Genomic DNA, 20,546 nt, shown 5'->3' with positions numbered 1-20,546 from the left:
CTGAAAGCTCAGTAGCTCCTGTTAGTGTCAATGTAATTCCAGAAAATCTTAAAACCCCATCCATTTAATTCCCCATGGGAACAGCTGCATGCTTATAAGATCTGAAAAACAGGCCATGAAGACAGCATCTTCATATGACTTCTACAGCCTTTTTGGACACCTATTTCAGAGGCCTGTTTATACAGCTTTTCCTAAACAAAAAGAAGTAGTTATAACATGATAATTCATCAATGATGCATGTGAAGTGATTAAATTGTGGTTGAGGTCCACAGAATAAGACTACCATTACCACTGGTACTTGCAGAAGCTACATCAATGGACAACAAAGATTGAGCAAACACCAAGACAGAAATACCTTAGTGTAGCAGTTTACATTTTCATGGGTCATGCTTGTCTCTTGTATAAATACTGAGTAACATTTTTCAAGTTTACTAGATTGGCAACTTTCCTTGACAAATTCCTAAGATCCCAAAATCTGCAGAGTGAGCTTTCTCACCCCAAATATCAATAAAACTACAGAATAAAGCCAACCTTTGAGAAACTGGACCTAAACTCACATTGTAAAATGTTTTTTCACATTAATAACAAAACCCATCTATAGCTCCACAATAATTACCCCTTGCAAACCACTTCATTTATTAGCTCGTTTTTAAGTCAATGTATTTTAATAACTTTTTTGCACTCAAATAACATTTACTTCTTTTCCAACTTACCTCAGATAACTGTGTTCAGTCACTCTTATACTCCCAGAATCACATGTTTATTTAAATATTTGTCACCAATTCTTAAATACATTATTAATAGTTATGTTGCAACCAACAAAGAAATGACGTATATTTGGACAGTGCAAATTATTTCTAACTGTAATCATGACAAAATGCATCGATTTATAACAAAATTTATAAACTTATTAAAAAAAAGAAAAAAGAAATCCTCACCTGAATTAAAGGTTGCATTACTTTTTTGAAAAGTAACCTCAATTCCAATATCATCTATTTTGACCAAGTTCGTTTTGTCATCACTGCTGTATAACTCTTCTACATGCAACACAGGGAGGTCACTTTTTTCCCCTAATTCTGCTTCTATTGTCACTTCACCATGGTTGGCATTTACAGTCACTTCATTTGCAGAAACTAAGGAAAGAGCCTGTGCCCTAGGCAGGGGAGTCCTTAATTCAGAAAAGTCACTTTCTAAAAGCAAGTCTGAGTTAAATTTATAGTTTACATTCCTTAGAGTTTCACTTTCTACTGCTGCTTCTGAAATCATACAAGAGAGTTCTGATGTATCATCCTCATGCAAAACATCTTCAGCTTGCTCATCATCCTCACTTGCCTCTGAGGAAGGACTTGGACTCCCAGCAGTCTCCGTACTAATCTCCACACAAAGGGCTTCATCTACACTCATGAGATTCACTGAATTTTCATCCGTTGCTGTGATTTCACTGTCTACTGTGGTCTGAGATGCTGCCGATTCTCCCCTCACACCACTCTCATGGGTCTCGTTCTCTCTACCAATGACGAGCAAAGAATTACTGCCTTTTTCTGGGCCCGTAGTTGATAGGATGCATTCAATCTGGTTAGCGGTATTAAAAATTTCCTCACTTTTGTCTTTCACTTCTGTACTCTCAGCAGCAAGTTGACTTTCTTCTATGACTGTAAAGGTGAAGAGACTATCACATTCCTCCATTGTGCTCAGAGTGATCACTGCCCCCCCCTCCTTATCTCCTAGACTTGAAGCAGTGTGTTGATCTTCACTGTTGGTGGCAACCCTCAGCACAGGAGCTCCACATTCTCCCACAAAAATCACAGAACCTTTGCTTTTTGCATCTGCATTGAAAGCAGCTAGTCCAAACTGTTCATCTACAGTTGCAGTGGTCTCCACAATCTTACATTCCTCTGATGCATTTGGAGAGATAATGGCATCTTCATCTCCTTCTGCTACAATGAGTTGACCTTCAGCTTGTGGTGCTGCACTGATCAGGACTATCTCACATTCTTCTGTCATGCTTGTAGTGATCATAGCAGCTTCGTATCTTCCTTCTGTTTCTGAAGCAGTGAGTTTGTTTTCATCTTGCACAGCTACACTAGACATAGGAGTTTCAAAACATTCTGCTGTACTTGTAGAAATCATTACCGTTTCATTTTTTGACTCTGTGTCCGACACATGTTGAATGGCCTCTTCTGTGACTTCACCTGACATTAGGATTACTTGTTCTTCCACAACACTTGTGGAAATCATAGCACATTCATCTTTTTCTTCCTTACCACTAGCAGTTGGGTGACTTTCGTCATCATCGTTATCATCTCCTCCAGCACTGGATTCACTGGGCATGGGAACCTCATATATTTCCATATCTATAGAAACCATAGCATCCTCATTTATTTCTTCTGTTTTCACAGAGGGGAGCTGACCATCATATTCAACAGCCGCACTTGACATAGGAGCCTCAAATTCTTCCACAATACTGGTGGAAATCATAGTGCACTCATCTTTCTCCTGCTTACTGCTAAAAGTATGCACGCACTCTTTAAACTCTGCAGCTGTACTGGGCATAGGCACCTCTGTGTCTTCAGTGTCTATTAAGATCATAGAGCTCTCCCCACTTTCATTTGCTCTCGCAACAGCAAGTGGACCTTCCTCAGCATCCATGGCTGAATGTAAGGGAGTATCACTTTCTTCCACTGTACTGGTAGAGATGATATCGCCTTTTACTTTTTCTTCTCTGTCAGCAGGAATAAGAGAATTCTCATCTTCTGTTGGAACTGCACTACTTATAGAGGCATCAATTTCTCTGCTGCCAAAAGAAGTCATGGCATTCTCATGTTTGTCTTCAGCACCAGACTGGCTCTCATCTTGCACTGCCATAGCACTAGTCATGGGACCCTCACATTCCTCGGCATCTAAGGGAATCAAGGTACCTTCATGCTTTCCTATATGCACAGTCAATGCACCCTCATCTGCAGCACTTGCACTGGTTACACTGCTTTCAACAATCCCTTTAGCGTTTTTGCAGTTTATGCCACAATTAGCTTCTTTCTCGACACTTGTCATGCTGTCAACAGTAAGCTTATTTATATTTGTGCCAGCCACTCCTGACTCGGCTTCCATTTGTTCAGCAACTATGCAGATAATAGAACTTTCGCCTTCTTCTGCGCCTATACAAATTAATGCACTCTCACTTTCCATTCCTGTACAAGTAGAAGCATGCTCATTTTCTTCATTTCCTCTTCCTGTACTGGTCACAATGCCCTCACCTTCTTCATCCTCTTCTTTCGAGCCTGTACTAGTCACAAACCCTTCATCATCACACAGACCTACACTGACTGTAGTGATATTGGCTTCTTCCTTTGCCCTTGTACTGTCCATTACACTTCCACATTTTTCAGCTTCTAAACAAACTGCAAACCCCTCATTGCTGTCTTCTAGCCCTGTGCAGACTACTGAAATTTCAGCATCATCTTCTGGAGTTATGCCTGTGCTGGTGACTGCACTTTCACCATTTATAGTATCCTCAGATTTGTCACCACTAGTTCCAGTTGTGGCACTGTTGTTTGTGACCATTGCAACACATGCACCAGTTACAGCACCTTCTCCTTGGGCATCTGTACCAGTCACTGAGCAGATGATAAAGTTATGACCTCTTTCTTCTGCACCTGTGCAAGTCACAGTACCTTCATGTTCTTTTACTTGGCCAGCTCTCACACTGCCCCTAAACTCACCTGAACTGTCACCACTTGTTGACCCTTCACCTGTTTCTGTCCCTGCACTAGTTACAGCACCATCGCTCTCCGCTTCGCCTAAGCAGGATACAGAACTTTCAAATTTGCCTGTATCTACACAGGTTGAGGTCTTTCGCTTTTCTTCAGAGCCTGCACTAGTCACAGCATCATCTTTTTCTTCTGCCCCAGCACTATTCACACGGTCTTCAATTTCTACTCCACTTGCATTGACTGAATCCTTACCACTTTCTTCTGCATCAACCATGGTACAGTCACCATTTTCTTCTCCTTCTGTACTTGTTAGGAAACTTTCACTTTCTGCTAATCCTTCAGTGACAACACTGCCAGCACCTTCTTCAGCTGCTGCAACAGTACACTCACCAATATCTGCTCCTGTGATCAAACTGCTGCCCTCACTACTTTTTACCCATATGCCCGCTGTGAAACCTTCATCAGCTTCTATGCTTGTGCAGATTACTGTCACCTCGCCTTCTTCTTCTGAGCAAGTGGTTGTAGCATCGCTGTCCTTTTCAGAATGTGATGCACCCTCAGCTCTTTCTTCTCCTGTACTAGTGGCCATTACAGTGCTCTCAGTGATCTTCTCTGTGCTAGTTCCTATCACAGTGGCCGGACTTGTTTGTAGGCTGCTGTACAACAAACTAAGTTTACTACTTCCTGCACTGGTACCTACTGCATTGCTTTCATTTTTATCTTCCATGCCAATCACACCATCCCCTTCTTGCACACTGGCTCTAACAGCACCTTTGACTGTTTCCTCAGGAACTCTTTCAGGCACTAACACAGAGGAAGATTGTATCATATCATCAATATCATGCACCTCATTCTCTTCCACATTATCCATCACTGTACTTCTTTCTCCCTTTGTGGAAGGATCTGTATTCAAGCACTCTCTTTCTTTTCTTTTCAGAAGTTCTTTTGTTGTTACATCGCCACAATCTTCAGTTACGTCAGTCACCAAGTTTTCCTCTTTTATTTTCAACTCACTTCCCTGAGTGCTTTCTAACTTTGCTGCTTCATCATAATCTTCTTGACTAGGTAACCCAGCTGTACTGTCTTCCATTGCCTGTTCATCAGGCTGGGGCACCTTGTTATCTTTTTCTATACTGTTTGTCATAGCAGTGTTGTCACCATCATCTTTCATGACAGAACTCAGCACTGGAGTATCTTGTTGTTTCATGCACACAGCCTGTGCTGCGTCATTCTTCAAAATGAAAGTATCTTCAAATACAGAAGTCCCATCTGAATTATGGCATTCTTTAGACATATCTAAGGAATCTGTAAAATCCGAGATATCCATATCCATGGACTTTGCATCAGCAGCATCTTCTCTGGAAGAATTAATTGCTAAAGGAACATCATCTGAATTAGAATTTATCACAGTTTTTAAATTCTTTGGTCTTCTGCTATCTTCTGAAGCTTCATCCTTACTGGGAACATTCAGTAAGATTCTACCACTTGTTTCATACACAATGCTCATTTTATAAGCCCCTTGCTTATTGGGTCCTTGATCCATGGAAGCTTGTTTGGACAAAGTGTCTAAGGCACCAACTTGTTTATTAGGGATATCTTCTTGTTTAACAGTTTTTTCAACTGCAGGCAGAAACTGTGATTCACAAGCTTCAGGATCTGCCAAGCTGTGTTTTAATTCCTTATTTGAAAGGGAGAGAGATATTTTTCCTTTTGCTGCATACTCAGCATCTGTGGGTTGGAGTGAGTTTTGAATGTTTTTTCCTTCGATGTTAGATGTGTCCTGTACTTTCGTTTGTTTCACATCAAGTTCCATCAGCTCTTCCTCCTGACCAGAATGCAAGTCGTCATTATTCGTACTTGACTTCTGAGGGGCTGAAGCATGGCTGCTTTCAGTTGTGCTAGCTGATTGCTTTTCCTCTGCAGGTAAATCTTGATTTGATATACTGTCTTTTCTATTTTCACAGGATGTCTTCTTGCTTTGTTTTTTATCCATTGCCACTGCGATGCTCAATACTTTTTCATGCCCACTATCAATTTCTTTAATATCTTTATCCTCCAATTTGATACTCTCTTCCTTCTTCTTTACTTCCTTGTTGCTGTGCTTTAAGTTTCTGCTTTTGTGACCTTCAGTAGAGAACCTCCTTTCTAGTTTGGAATTGCTTAAGTCTTTATCACCTCTGTATTTCTCTTTTACAGATCCTCTTTCTCCAGAATGTAACTTAACTCTGTGACTAAAGTCTTTTTGTGATCCCTGAGTTGATTGCGTGCCACTTGCAAGCTCCAACTCAGCACCACTCTCCTCAAAAACTTTGTCTTCATTCTTGGATTTGTGTTGCTTATCTGAATCATTCTCTTCCACGCTCTTATCTTTGTCTAGTTTCTGGGCAGTCTCTTGTTTTGTTAAATTTTCCTGTAATTCTGTTTCAGATGCTTTGAATTGTTTACTATGACTCTTTGACTTAGACTTTAACAAAATCTTGTCTTCTACAAGACTCTTAGATCTTCGTCTATCTTTATGAACACCATCTTCTTGTTTCAAATTACAGTCAGAGTTAGTTGATTCTACTTCATGTTTATCTTCCGAGTAGCTTTCGCTCCTTCTGTGTGATGCAGAAGCAAGTTGCTTTGAGGCACTTACGGAATCCTTCTGTGGCCTAGAATCACTCAGGGACCTTTTGGACTTGTATTCTGCTCTTGATTTTTCAGTTGAGAGATGTCTGTCCTTTCTATTTTCCTTACGCAACAACTCTTCAGCTTTTAAGGTTGATTCAGAACTATTTTTTCCATCTTTTCCTGTTACCGATATTTTCCGTTCACTTCGGTGTTTACTTTTTCTTTCAGATTTGTCATCTGAAGAAACCTTTATTTGTTGATTATGTTTCTGACCACCATCCTCTCCTTTCAAACTTCTCTCAAATGAATGGAGTTCAACATCTTCACCTGATTTGTGAATACCGTCTCCTTTATATTTGTGCTTTAAAGAAAGTTTATCTTCTAAAGCAGTTCTTTCCTTTTCATTTTTATCTCTGTAAGACTTGGCTTCTTTTTTGGCAGCATTTCTCATATGTTGAATTTCTGTATCACTATCTTTTTTGGGGTGTTTTTCATTTTTAAACATGGATTTCTGCTTCTGTAGTTCTTCAGTATTGACTTCTGCTCTATCCAGTTGTCTTTTTGGATCCCTTGTTTCACTGTCCTGCTGGGCTCCTTCAGCCTGAAGAGAGGTGGAGGTTTTTCTTTTATGTTCTTTTTCTGCTTTAGAATCACTTTTGCTTTCCTCAGTTGAATGCACCGATTCTGAAAGTCTTCTAAGCTGTTTAGAGATTTCACTTTTCCCATGATTATGTTTCAATTCTTTGGAAGAATTTTTTTCACAAGTCTACAAAAGAAAGTTTTTATATATATAAGCAAATGTTACCCAGTTCCTTCACTATGTGACCGAACAGAATTGTTAAGGGCAAACTCTCCATAAAAACAATACACCAGAGAATACAGTTAACATTGTAATAAAAATTCACCTAAAATATAGTCAGTAAGAAAATGAAACTTGCCATTTTCATTTCAACTATCTGCCATTGTGGGAAAATCCAAAGAAATGGAAGTTAACCTTAAGCAGTCTGTTTGAACTTGAGTATCTTTTCTTTATAAAGTGATTTTTCTTTCTAAAACAATTTTAATGGTTTTTTAAATGGACAATCAGAATTTTAAGTACTCCATAAGTTACTTTAAACAGCCATTATGCTGTCTGTTAAAACAAACCCAAACCAAACAACACTCCAGAACCCACAAAAGACAAATCTAGACTTCCATTTGAACTTCCAACTATTTCTTTTTTATTAAAAAAAAAAAAAAAAGTTGTTGGTAAAAACTCTCACCGTAAAAATTCTCCTTCCTTTAGTGTTTGGAATACATTCAGTTTTTCTTTAACTTTCCAGTGAGAAGTTTAAATAAATCAAGCTCCTCAAGTCTTCGCACATAAGACATACTTCGCTCTTTTTAAAAACCCAACATGCTTGACAAAAATAGGGTTCAAACTGTATCTTGTGTTCTACAACACACATTAGCACTGAATACATAGACTGTATATTCTAGCAGCTACTGGAATTCAGAAAATATTGCTACAGCAATGCCAGATCACTAACGCAACTGAAAGAACCAGCAGGAAAAAACTAATTCATAAGAATGAATGCAGTATTATGCAGTTTGGTATGGACATTTAAACAAGTACTATTACAATTAAAAGGAAGATCATAAGGTTTATATTTAAGAGACATATACCTCATTTGTCTTTTGCGTTTCTTTAGAATCTTCTTCAGATGGCTCATATTTCTTCTTGCAGCCATCTTCAGCATGCCTGAAACAGATATTTGGACAATTAAAAAAAGAAAAACTGGTACCAGCCAAACATTAGTTTGCAAACTTTCTGCTTTTAAAGCTGAAGGAGAGAGAGAAATGTGCACTAAAAATACTGAAATAGAACATCATCACACAACTTTTGACTAGCCAATTTGTCCAAGCTTTTTTCTCTTGGAAAATTATGTGTACCAACTTTAAAGATATCCTCTGGACATCAGTGCTTTAAAGCAGAGAATATCAGTATGACAATATTAGTACTACAGTTGTCCCTGTAAAATGGATAAGAGATCACCTTGCCCCATATACACCCATACGCAGATGGATATGTACAAATGTACATATCTATGTAAAACATCAATTTAAAGACCAAGCCAAGTTGTCTGACATATTAGATGCACAAACATCTAAAAGCTCTCCATTCTCATGCCTTTATCACCTTTCTGTGCATGAAGAGCCACATAAAGGCTGCTACTGCTGTCTGAGCTGCAATATATTTAAGCAGCTACAATCTTCATGTTCTGCCTGAACTTCATCCTTATTAGTAACAAAATTATGTGAATACTTTAAAAGGAAATTGTTAAAATGGGTAAGGCTAACTGCGAAGTTAAAGACAACTTTTTCAACCTGCAAAAATGAATATCCAAAAACTTAATTCTTTTTGAGCAAATACACGAATACCTTGAATCTCTTTTTCTTTTTCTGCTCAAGGCTACTTTTTTTTCTAAAAATTTCTGTTCTTTAAGCACATCCTTAATGCTGGTACCAGTAGCTTTTGACTCAAGACTTCTTGATGAAGGTTCTTCTAAGTTCAAGCCACTTTTCCCTAAAATAATACACAAATGGTGAAATACATAAGCATGTCTTTATATTAGTGTTTCAGCTATAAAACTGACTGAAAGCAGTACAGAGTACTAATGTGTATATAGGCATTCATTGCATTTAAGCAATGTAATGATACATGAAAAAGTGAAGATACAGAATTTTCTATTAATAATTTGCATTACACATTTTTCTGTTACATCACTGCTGAAATGTTAGGTTTTTAAGGGAAATGACTAGAGACTTATTACCAGGATTTTAAGCTGAATGTTTTTTTTCCAGAGAGAGCGAGTGAGCAAGAGCAGGGCGGTGGGGGCTGATGTTAGACTTCTCATACCTTTAGCATTTTGATTTCCAGTTTTTAGGGATTTTGTTTTTTCTGCAGCCTTCTGTTTACGTTTTTCTTCGAGTCTCTCTCTGTTAATTTGTCGTCTTAGGAGTCTCTCTTCTTTTTCTTTGGCCTGGAGATACAAAAACAAGGAAAATGAATTATTTATCATTCGGTCAAACAGTATTTTTTGACTAAAAATCTGTGTCTGAAACGCACAGAAAAGAGAACATTATAGCTCGAGGCAAACTAAAAAAATAAATAGTCCTTAGAAATCATGAAAGTTAATGGAATCCTCTAATACTTCCATGAAGTGAAACTAGCTGAGTTCCAGAGTTTCACTGCCACTGAACACCACAAACTGAGGCTATGAGACCTTCTCAAAGATTGTATCTTCTTTTTTATTTTATTTTTATATATATTAAAAATATGTGTATGTAATATATACATAGTGTATATATATAAGATATATGTAACTATTAAAAAAAAATATATATATTTAGCCAAAGGAAAAAGATCTAAAAAGAACTGCTGCTCCCTCTTCTGTGTGCTGGTCCTTCTTCCACAGAAGATAGTAAAAATGCTTAAACCTCTCTTTGCATTCTGAATGGCTGCAGACATGCTACAAACTACTGATTTCATGGACAGCAAGATATACATTTGTAAAGAGATGATGTAATGAAGTAGCCTGCAGTAGTCAACACAAGCCTGAAACACGCAAAACCCCACTGAAAGCAGGCTGCAGGTAGATATGGGCTACTCTTTCCACCCAAATTGTCATTATATACGTTAAATCTACTCAAGACCAGGTTTTTCATATGTATAGCAGTTCTTACTCTCCCTATCAAATCATTCAGCTGAGAAAGAATCCACCTATTGCTGTGATTCTGTGAAGACACTACATGTAATTAGTAAATCCTCTGTCAACACCAAAAGACTGTTCATTTTAGAGTGGGGGAAAAAGATGGAAAAGTGTGTCATTGCTTTCACCACCAGAAGCCTTCAAACTACAACCAGCAGAGTACTTCACTGAAAAGCAGATCATGCAATACTGGTGGAAGTCTGAAGGAGGGGCAGTTGTAACATAAGGGATGAGGGGCGGGGGGAGGAAATGAAGCGAGAAGAAACAGAAGACTCCCATTCACAAACCGCCACCAAAAAAGAAGTGAAATTTCTGTGCTGAAAAGTTTAAGGAGCCAGAATGCAAGCAGTAACAAAATCCATACTTACAATGGACTGACGGCGTTGTTCTACAGTTCGTTCATCATCGGAATCACTGAAGTATTTGGAGTACAAGAAAGGCTTACGAACATAAGCATGACGAACAGGCTTGGCTTTCCCATCATTCAGCTCATTAGCATGAAGCTTTGTCTTTCTTTGACTGTTTTTGTCCTCTTCATCTGAAGAAAGGTTAGTGAAATGTAGAGATATATTGATAAATTAGGACAGTGCTTTAGTCATAACTGAACGCAATCTGTCATGTTTAAAGGTAACACCAAAGCCAGAGAATATGCAAGTAATTCAGTGCTTCCAAATAATATTCTTAGAACAGAAAACATAAGTTCACAGCATACTAGAGACAACTCATTCAGGTACTAAGGCACCCTGTATTATGAAGTGGAAAGTCTTAACTGCAAAACCCACGTATGTGCAGAAATCTGAGTCTGAGGTCTGCTCTAGACAAGGAGAACACAAAAGGGCAACCCGATCAGTGAAAAGACCTGGTGTTTCCAAACTCTTAAAGCTAGATCCATTCCTATCCCTTCTACTGTGGCCAGGGAGTGTTTGGAAATTCTTGCAATCCTAAAGCTCTAAAACCAACCTGATCTGCAAAGTCAGCTACAACCACTACCCTGGGGTCACAAAGAAATCACTCCAACATTATACCAAATTCATGGCAGAAGGAAGGTGGAAAAAAAAAAAACCGTAAGAAAGTGACATATCTATCCATTAAGTGTTTTTGTCACCTATGAAATACTGTAGTACAAATAAGATTTACAGTGTTTAGAATACATCAAGCTATTAAAAAAATACTCAAAGTATGTCCACTACTCGTCTTTCTTAATTGCACAAATACTATCCATTCCCCATTCAAATTCTTTCTCATAATAAGTACAACAAAACATACTGCAAAACCTCAATTTTATGATATGATGCACTCAATGAAAGCATTGCACGGTCTTTCTTGCCACTTAACAATCTAATTATTTTACCATCTGATGTGATCTCCCCCTCTTCAGTACTGTCAGAAATCACAGTCTCCTCTTCACTTTCCTCTTCAAAGGAAGAAAGGTCACTGGTATGGACAGAGCTGACAGTGATGTCACTGAGTACATCCATATCTGAATCTACCGACGTATTTTCTTGCAAAGGAAAAAACAGAAAGAAAGGGCCGTAATGCAGCACACTGTATACAAGAACTTTTCTTACCAAAACAGTGATTTTGCCACTGAAAACAAAATTATCTTAAGAACAAGACATAGCAAAAAAAAAAAAAAAAAAAATTAACACCGTAGTGAAATGTTATTAGGCTAACTCGGGTTTACTCAAAACAAAAATCACCTTGATGTAAAACCAGAAACTTCAAATGCAGACTGGAATCGTTGATAGAATTTGCCAGAGTAAGGCAGGTGACCAATCACACACTTAAGGAATCAAAACTCATCCAATTCCTAATGCGGGTACCTCAGTTAAGCGAGATGAACCAAGACCTAGCTGTGGCTAGCTAGACAAATTTGCTGGAACTAACAGAGAACCTACATTCCAAATATACTTCTGATTCAACTCCTGAATACACTGAACCCCCCCCCCCCACCATACCCATATTTCACGGATGATCATTGCCCACACCATACCTTCTTTAGTTTCTTTAGTGCTTTCAGTTGTTTTATGTTTATTGCTATTTTTTTCTGGAGCTAGCTGTTTCACTGGTTCCAACTCTCTGGCTTGCTTTTCTTCTTTTGATTTCATAGCATCATCACTTTTCTTTGAATGGTCAGACTTCTTGTCAAGTTTTTCCTTCTTTTCTTTTCTTCTTTCGCCTTTTTCACTGCTGTCTGGTTTCTTGTCACATTTATCCAATAATTTACTCTTTTGATCTTCACTTTCTTGTTGAATTTCTTTACTTGTATCTTTACTTGTAAAAGTCAAATTATTAGTATCCTTTGCTGAATTTTTTAGTTCTTCACTTTGGCAGGGAAGATCATTTAAATCTTCACACTTTGCAAATGTTTCAGCCCCTTCTCCAGAAAGATCACAAATTGCTTTCTCTCTGTCTGGCAAGTCCTCCACATTTCTCTCTCTATCAGTGCTACCATCCACACTTTGCTGAGATGAGAGTCTTTTTGCAACTTTGTCATTGTTCTTGGGATTTGAGTTCTCTGTTGAAGCCCTGGCAGCACTTGCTTCTTGGTTAAGAGAAGTTATTGTTTCCAAAATGGACATTGCATCACTAGCTACGTTGCCACTAGGAGTCGTAGCCGAAACACCTTGAACAGGAAGAAAGAAAACAGTTTTAGTTCATCTTCATTTCCATAATTCTATTCGGATAGAATGTTAAGCAAGTAAAAGGAAAAAGAATAATTACTCTATTTAACATAAGGAGAATTAACTAAAAGGTTTGACTAATTTTGCATTTAGAGATTTTGGTTTAAAAAAAGAAAAAAAAAAGAACAATAAGCTGCATTCCTGCAGCAATTATGATCTGATTACTGGCGATTCCTTTTGCTTTGTGACATACCACTGTTCCTGAGATCAGCTAAAGAAAGCAGGGGATGTCTATGGGAAAGATGTTCTGAACACAATCCTTGTTCAAGATTACCATCATCCCAAGTAGGATGATGACTCTGTAGAAGCACAATACAGAATGCTGCAGCAGGAAGCCTGCATTTCATACCTCTGGTATCTCAATAAATGACACAGAAAATGGACTCAGCACACTGATTATATAACAATAAGACTATCAGAAATACCTTATCACTTTCCCATCCTCTTAGAAGCAACTCTGAAGAAGGATGAGAAAGGGTTAAGTGGACTAGCATGAAGAGCTGCAGCTGGCTTGTTAACCCACATACTTTAAAGGAAGTGGGCCTCACAGGAAAAGGGCTAGGATTTAAATAAAGGGTCTGGTTACAAATAGATGGACTGCTGTGGAGTCTCTTAGGAAGGGAAAGTATGGACAATTACCTGCAGGAGCGTTTAGAAGTCGATACCAGGCAACGTAAATGAAAACCATAAAGAAAAAGTGCTGTATTTATAAACAAACTAAAGATTAGCTGATTTACAGCAGAACTTAAGCTCCTGAGAGGACCTTAGCAATGCAGATTCTACTGCACACAGTGACTGCATGAAGACAGGTAACTGTCTCATAGGTCATTTTTTTCTGATCTACCAATGCATAAAAAAATTGCATCGTTCTTCTCTTACAGCTATGTCTTATCTGATCCTATAATACTTAGAAGGCCAAATGCTGAGACCAACTTTTTTCCCTACAGTAAACTGATCCCTTGTAATCTCAAGCAGAAGTGACAGAGTGACATGGTGGTACATGGCAACATCTCTCCTGCCTTCTACCTTTATGCATACAGTACGAGACAAGTATTATGGTACGCTGCCTGGAACTCAGCTTGCTAATACTGATGCTAACAATTTTATGCTAGCAGCAAACCTAGTCAATGTTTCTGCTCTCTCGAAAAACAAATTTTTGTTAATAGACCGCTCGGAGAAATGGTAGAATACCTTGTACTGTAATAGAAGCATCTGTTTTCTCCTCACTTGGAGCTGTACTGGGGCCTGCCTCCTCTTTGTGATTCAGTGTGGCTAAAAATTCATGGACAGCTTTTTCCACCTGAGGTCTGAATGTGTGGTTGATCTTTGGGTCCACAACCTGAGAAATAATTCTGTCAATTCCAGATTCCAACATTCCAGACCTGGAACAAAGTTACATGAATATTTAATATGAAAAATGACTTTTCACAAACATCTTAATGAAATACGCTCATTTAGATGTGACGTAAACACTCTTAGGAACCTCCAATGAAGCATTAACATTTTCTAAGCATCGCTGCAGCTATGTATTTAGCCAGCTGCCTGTATTTCAACAGCTCTCTCTATGCCTTATGAACTACGAAAAAAAAAGCAAGAGAAACAAAGCAATCCAAACACATGGAATTAACACAACAAACAGCCTGTTGTTGTCATTACTGGTTATGCCTACAAATGTTATCTAACTGTAAAAGTGGCATTTGTGGAAAAAATTAAGAAGAAACACGATGTTATCAATTCCCATGGCATGAAACAGAGGAATTACAGAAAGCAAGAGGGACGAATGACTACTAGACCAGTCATCACCACCCTAAGTTACTTTCTGCCCAATACAGTGTGACACTGCAGAGTTCTGCAGCTTTGTAGAACACCCTTAATTGTCAGTAAAATCAAATAAATGGCAACAGAGAGCTTTGTATCTATGGGTTCTCTCTAGACCCCTGTAATCTTTTGTGGAACATATATTGTCTCTTGTCCTCATTACTTCTTTAAAAAGAACTAAAAAACCCCGCAAACAACAACCGTTCTCCTCCCCCCCATCAAAACAGCTCCTCAGTATAAGTTGTCAGTGATAGCTCTACAGCGTAACTGAATAAGTTTGTTCCCAAATCCCTTGCTTGACCCAATTTAGTGAGCAAATTCATGCTTCTTTGAAGACATTTCTTAACATTTCTTATGACTCTAAGTTTTGAGAAGAAAAACTAGAGGAAACCTCATGAAATAATACAACATCGGATAAGTGTTTGACATCATTTTGATGTAACAGCAGTTCTGAAAAACCTCTTCTCTGTCTAGCTAGATTTACATACAGCTTTTTATTTTGTGAATTTAGCTTGGCACTCCGCAGGGCGCAGTTTGTCAAATCCTTTCCATTTTCCTTAGCTCAAGACTTGATGATAAGAGCAATTTTATTAATATCTCCCTTAAAAGACACAGTAAAGATAGACCTTAGCTAGGGTATTACATCCCAAGTCAGAAACAAGCTTTCCATGCCTGCATCAACTTGGATCAGACAAAATAATATTTGCAGTCTAATTCTGACTAACGCTGATGGTGAGCTGCTACCTGAAATAATACCACGTTTAAAATGCTAAAAGAAAAAAGTTCTTCAGAAGTTTCTTTGAAGAAAGGAGACACTTTACAATTGACCTAGAGCCTCCATCACCTATCGTGGTACACGAGCATGTTCAACCAGAGAAACCCGGAGCTGTCACTTACTTGAGAACCTGCTGCCTAATGTTATTTCTCAGCTGGTTCTTGTTGAGATGAGGACTCCAGGTATGAGTTGCCAAATGGTTGGAAACGAAGTTGTCAACGCGCTGTCTCAAATTCTGGTAGGCGGGCTAGAAAGCAACAACAGAGAGGTTGGGCAGGAGGGTTCTGAGGAGCAGGCACCGTCCCGGGGCCGGGCTGGAAGGGCTGCCAGCCCCGCCGGACCCCCCAGCCCGCTGGAGGCGCAGCCGCTCCCGCTCCCTTGCGGCGATCACAGCGGGTTAAGCGCGCCCCTACGGCTAGAAACGCTCCGCAACAACAGGCGTGCTGGTACCGCCGGCCAGCCCACGCTCCCCTCCGAAAAGAGGGGCCCCGGCTTTGCCCGCGGGGCCGCCGGGAAGAGCCCCGGGCCGGGGGCCGGGCCGGAGCCCCGCGCGGGCCCCGGCGGCCGCTCCCCAGCCCCGAGCGCGCTTCCCCGCAACCCGCCGCCCGCCCCGGGCCGGGCCCCGCCGCTCTCGGACAGGCCCGGCCTCCCCCGCGACGTGCCGGAGCGCGGGGAGCGGCACCGGCGGGGCGCCGGGCCCCCCCCCCGAGGCGCCGGCCGCCGGGCCCGCCCGCCCCCACCTTGGTGTCCACGTCGGCCAGGCAGTCGCGGCGGAACTGGTCGAAGAGCCCCTGGCTCTTGAGGTGGCTGACGATCATGGAGACCAGCTCGGGCTCGGCCGCGCCGCCTCCCACGGCGGCCCCGGCCCCCGGCAGCGGCGGCGGCTGCTGAGGGGGCGGCGGCGGGGGCGGCGGCGGCGGGGGCTGCGGCTGGGGGTTGCTGGCCATGGGGGCGGCGGGGCGGCGCAGCCTGCGCGGGGCGCGGCTGCCGGCTCTCCCGGCCGGACCCCGGGACGGGGCTTGTTACCGAGCAGCGGCCGCGGCGGCGCTGACCCCGGAAGCGAAAGGGAACGGAGGGAGGAAGCGGCAGGCCGCCAGAAGGGAAGCAGGGACGCGGCCGCCGAGAGCGGCGCCATCGGCGCCAGGCGAGCACTGGCGGCGCCGCGCGCAGGAGCCGCGGGCCCTTTAAGGGGAGGGAGGGGGCGGAGCCGCCGGCGGCCCGCTCCAGTGGGGCCCTCGGCCGGCGGCGGGGCGGGGGGGGGGGGGGAGGCCGCGGCGGCCCTCAGCCCCCGCCCGCCTTCGCCGGCAGCCCCCCGCGCGGTCGCGGCTGGGCGCTGCGGGCAGCGCGGGGGCGCCCGCCGCCCGGGGCGCCCGCTGCCCCCGCCGCCCGCCGCCCGGCGCCGCGCCGCCAGCGCGCTCCCCGGCGGTGCCCCTGCCGCTCCGCCCCGCGCCCCGCCCCTTCCTGCGCTGGCCGCCATCATGGTGGGGGCAGCGCCGCGCGCTTCCTCCCCCAGGCGCGGGGCGGGGCCAGGGCGCCGCCGCCGTCGGAGGCGGGGGCGGGGCCCGGGGGCGGGGCCTCGGGGCGGGGGCGGGGCGAGGCGAGGCCGCGGCCTGTCAGCGGCTGCGGCCGGGGCGGGGCGGGGCGGGTGACGAGCGGGTCACGGGGCGGGTGGCGCCGGCGGCCGCCTGGGAGCGGGGCCGAGGGGGCGGGCGGCCGCGCTCGGGGATCCCGGTGGCCGCGGCTCGGCCTTGGCGGAGCGTTCCCCCGCTCCTCCCGCCTCTGCGCCGCGGGACGCCGCTGCCCTCACCCGAGGGCAGCCGAAGGCTTGGGGCTTGACGTGGGGACCCGTGCCGCGCGTCTCTCCGGCTCTCTGGAGCTGTGAGAGGCCTGGGTGAGGCGCTGGGAGATGGCGTTTAATACACCTGAGTTTGAGCCTTTTTTCCTTTATATTTCAGTGCATTCCCGCTTGCTTTCCTGATAGAAGTGTTCTCAGGCTGTCTGATGTTAGCAGCTTACTTTGTTACGCCTTTCTTCATTTATCTCTGTTACGGTCACAGCTGTAAGCAGTTGTCCTGTAAGCTGCTGTGCTGGAGTCTCATCAGTGGCTGTAATGGCTCTTGCCACTCTTCCGAGTATCTTCCATTTCCAAAGTCTTTAGAAGTTGAATTCAGTGCAGACTGCCGGCTGGTAATTCCCAGGCTGACCTGTTATGACTAAAACAGGACTCCAGAGGCAGTAAACAAAAAATCTGGTAATAGATAATGTTAATTTTGTTATCCTTGGGACAATAACTGAGGGGCAGTGCTGTCTTACGGGTACGGTTTGCCTTTCCAGTCTCTTCCGGCCTAGATGGCCGAGCGCCTGTCCTAACTAGGATGGGTAAGGATGAAAAGAAGTATAAAACTGTAGTTAAAAATATAAAGAGTGATTGGCTTACAGCAAAAGGGACTTGGCAGCAATAGTGTTTTGGTTACACAAATTTTGTGGCTTAGTGAATGGAGATCTTGTTCAGCTACAAATGGTAGGTGTCACCCTCCGCAGTAATCGTTAAAAATCAGTTTGATCGTAAAGGCAGGAGTGTCAGGATTGTTATTGCAGACTTGAAAGCAGGTTAGAAGTGTAAAGCTTGCCCCTAGTTTTCCAGCTGTAAACTGAATACTCCTAGACTATTTCGAACTCCGCAGAAGGAAACAGATCTGACAAGTATTTAAAAGTATTGTAGATTTTTATCCTTGGATACTGGAGTAATTTAAAAAAAATCTAGCCTCTGTTTGTGTAGTTTCATATTTTCCACACAGATGTCTAGAAGGATTAAAGCATCAAAGTTTAAGAGGGATGGGGAATCTGCAGCTCGGAGCCTGCTACAGCCCCTACTGGTATATCCAAATGTGTGATCTACTGACTCTGTTACATCTCTTCTCAATAAAGAGAAGTTTCTTCGCTGCTGATTAAAGATCATGTAGAATCATAGAATCGTTTAGGTTGGAAAAGACCTTTAAGATCATCCAGTCCAACCATTAACCTACACTACCAAGTCCACACTAAACCAATCAAGGGTAGACTGGACTAAGCCATGTCCCAAAGTGCCACATCTACCCATTTTTTGAACACTTCCAGGGATGGGGACTCCACCACCTCTCTGGGCAGCCTGTTCCAATTCTTGACTACCCTTTCTGTGAAGACATTTTTCCTAATATCCAATCTAAACCTCCCCTGGCGCAGCTTGAGCCCATTTCCTCTCGTCCTATCGCTAACTACTTGGGAGAAGAGCCCAACACCCACCTCACTACAACCTCCTCTCAGGTAGTTGTAGAGAGCGATAAGGTCTCCCCTCAGCCTCCTCTTCTCCAGGCTAAACAACCCCAGTTCCCTCAGCCGCTCCTCATAAGGCCTGTGCTCCAGACCATTCACCACCTTCGTTGCCTTTCTCTGAACACGCTCCAGCACCTCAATGTCTTTCTTGTATTGAGGGGCCCAAAACTGGACACAGTATTCCAGGTGCGGCCTCACCAGCGCCGAGTACAGGGGCACAATCACCTCCCTGCTCCTGCTGGCCACACAATGTAGCAGTAAGCAAGACAGGGCAGAAGTGAAGGGTGTCACTTTAGTAAATGCATGTACTAATTCTAGCAATAGTGTGTGATGTATGCAATAGTGAACGAAAATTTCAGACTTTAGTGGGAAGCTAACATTTTCAGATTTTTGTGTTAGGAAAAGGCACTGCAACTTCCTGGGGTTTTTTTTTTTAGTGTTTTGTTGTTGTTTTGGTTCCCCCCCCCGCACCCAATCAGGGCTGGTGCAGAAAATGAGGAATTAAAAAAATCTTTATTTTAACAGCATGAGCAAGATACCTGCCTCACAGAATGGTATACCATTCACACACAAGAGGTCACGGGCAACCTGGAATATCTGTGGTCTTTGTCTCAGACTATGTCAGTGAATGCGCTGCGAAGGATACATACTAGGGAGCAGGAATCCATTAATGAGATTTGGGAATTTAAGGGCTATCAGGGATCAGTTATGCCCAGTGGTCTGAAAGCAGTCCATATTCTAATTGATTCAACAGCTGAATGTAAAAGATTGTTCTGTGCTCTGAATTACGTACCATCTCACGTTTCATGCAACTTACTGAGTGCTGCAGGCTTGTTGGATATCTTATTCATCAAATAAAATATCTTTATCCTAAATGCTGGCTGAAAATGGCTTTTTTGTTGCCTGGGTCCAACTGTACGTTGTCTTACGGGAAGATGCTGTGAAGGAAACTGGAAGTCTCCTGAAAATAAAAGAAAACAATTTTGAATTAAACCGAAACCAGCCCTTTGTTGTCTGTTTGTTTTAGGGATGCTTTACAGTTTTGTATTAGCTGAGATACGGTCTTGTATGCTAATAAAAAGATACATTATTTATTGGTTGCACTATAGTATAGCGATACAAAGAATTATGAAAGCACGACTAAATGTTAAGCCATCTTGCTGTTTTCAGTGAGCTCACAAAGGAACTTACATATTTAAGTGTAATTGTTTCAACTGTTCCAGAACTATTCAGTACTTGCAGTTGTTTATTTTGTACTTGGCATTTATCCTTGTAGTTTACTGTAGTTATTACTGTCACTTGATGTAGTCACTTAGTGATGCCTGATACCCAGTTCAAGTATAATGTTTTTATTTGTGAGATAACAGATTGAAAAAGACTTGTCAGATAATTAACAGAAACCATTTGGAGTGAATACAAAGGATTTGTTTTTTTCAGTATTTGTCATTCTGAGTAGAGTAGTCTCCCTGGAAGCAACAGCAGAAATCAGAGTCTGGTCCACCCTGTTTTGAAACAGCAGAGAAAAGGTGCTAGTATCACTGAGGTTTTATGCTTCGTCGACAACAGCACATGTGGCTTCAGCTGAGCTGCAGCATGAAATGCTCTGGTTGCAACACTAAGATGTAGCTGAGACACAGACTGTACCTTCAGCTGTTGATGTGATCAGAGTGAGGTCCATATCCTTACATGGCAGTAGTTGCGGTGAGTGAAATGCTCTTGGACTTCCAAGACTGGCGGATATGATTTTGTAATTTTTTCTGGATAAATAAAGAGTATTTGCATAAACTCTTTGTTGTTTAATAAAGCATGCTTGAGTGCTCTTGCTGACTTCACAACCATGTTTCTTTCCAGGTGTTACCAGTGTTGTTTGCCCAAGCACGTA

At 42.4% G+C, this 20,546-nt stretch overlaps 1 protein-coding gene across 5 annotated transcripts in view; it reads right to left on the bottom strand.

Moving 5' to 3' along the window:
• BOD1L1 (biorientation of chromosomes in cell division 1 like 1) overlaps nucleotides 1-16,299 on the bottom strand; it is a 37,406-nt gene extending 21,107 nt beyond the window's left edge. For all 5 annotated transcript variants that reach the window (XM_075710006.1, XM_075710007.1, XM_075710008.1 and 2 more), the window contains exons 1-10: nucleotides 16,093-16,299; nucleotides 15,475-15,599; nucleotides 13,951-14,141; nucleotides 12,069-12,701; nucleotides 11,427-11,576; nucleotides 10,444-10,613; nucleotides 9,223-9,346; nucleotides 8,745-8,889; nucleotides 7,989-8,064; nucleotides 939-7,089 (exon numbers count right to left, since the gene is read on the bottom strand). In XM_075710006.1, the coding sequence (XP_075566121.1) occupies nucleotides 939-7,089; nucleotides 7,989-8,064; nucleotides 8,745-8,889; nucleotides 9,223-9,346; nucleotides 10,444-10,613; nucleotides 11,427-11,576; nucleotides 12,069-12,701; nucleotides 13,951-14,141; nucleotides 15,475-15,599; nucleotides 16,093-16,299 (7,972 nt within the window). The remainder of the gene's footprint in view (nucleotides 1-938; nucleotides 7,090-7,988; nucleotides 8,065-8,744; nucleotides 8,890-9,222; nucleotides 9,347-10,443; nucleotides 10,614-11,426; nucleotides 11,577-12,068; nucleotides 12,702-13,950; nucleotides 14,142-15,474; nucleotides 15,600-16,092) is intronic.
• Nucleotides 16,300-20,546: the final 4,247 nt, after the last annotated feature.

Source organism: Pelecanus crispus, chromosome 4, assembly GCF_030463565.1.
Source record: "Pelecanus crispus isolate bPelCri1 chromosome 4, bPelCri1.pri, whole genome shotgun sequence".
NCBI classification, from domain to species: Eukaryota; Metazoa; Chordata; class Aves; order Pelecaniformes; family Pelecanidae; genus Pelecanus; species Pelecanus crispus.
Note: the sequence above shows the minus strand (reverse complement) of the source record. Positions and strands in the feature narration are given on the sequence as shown.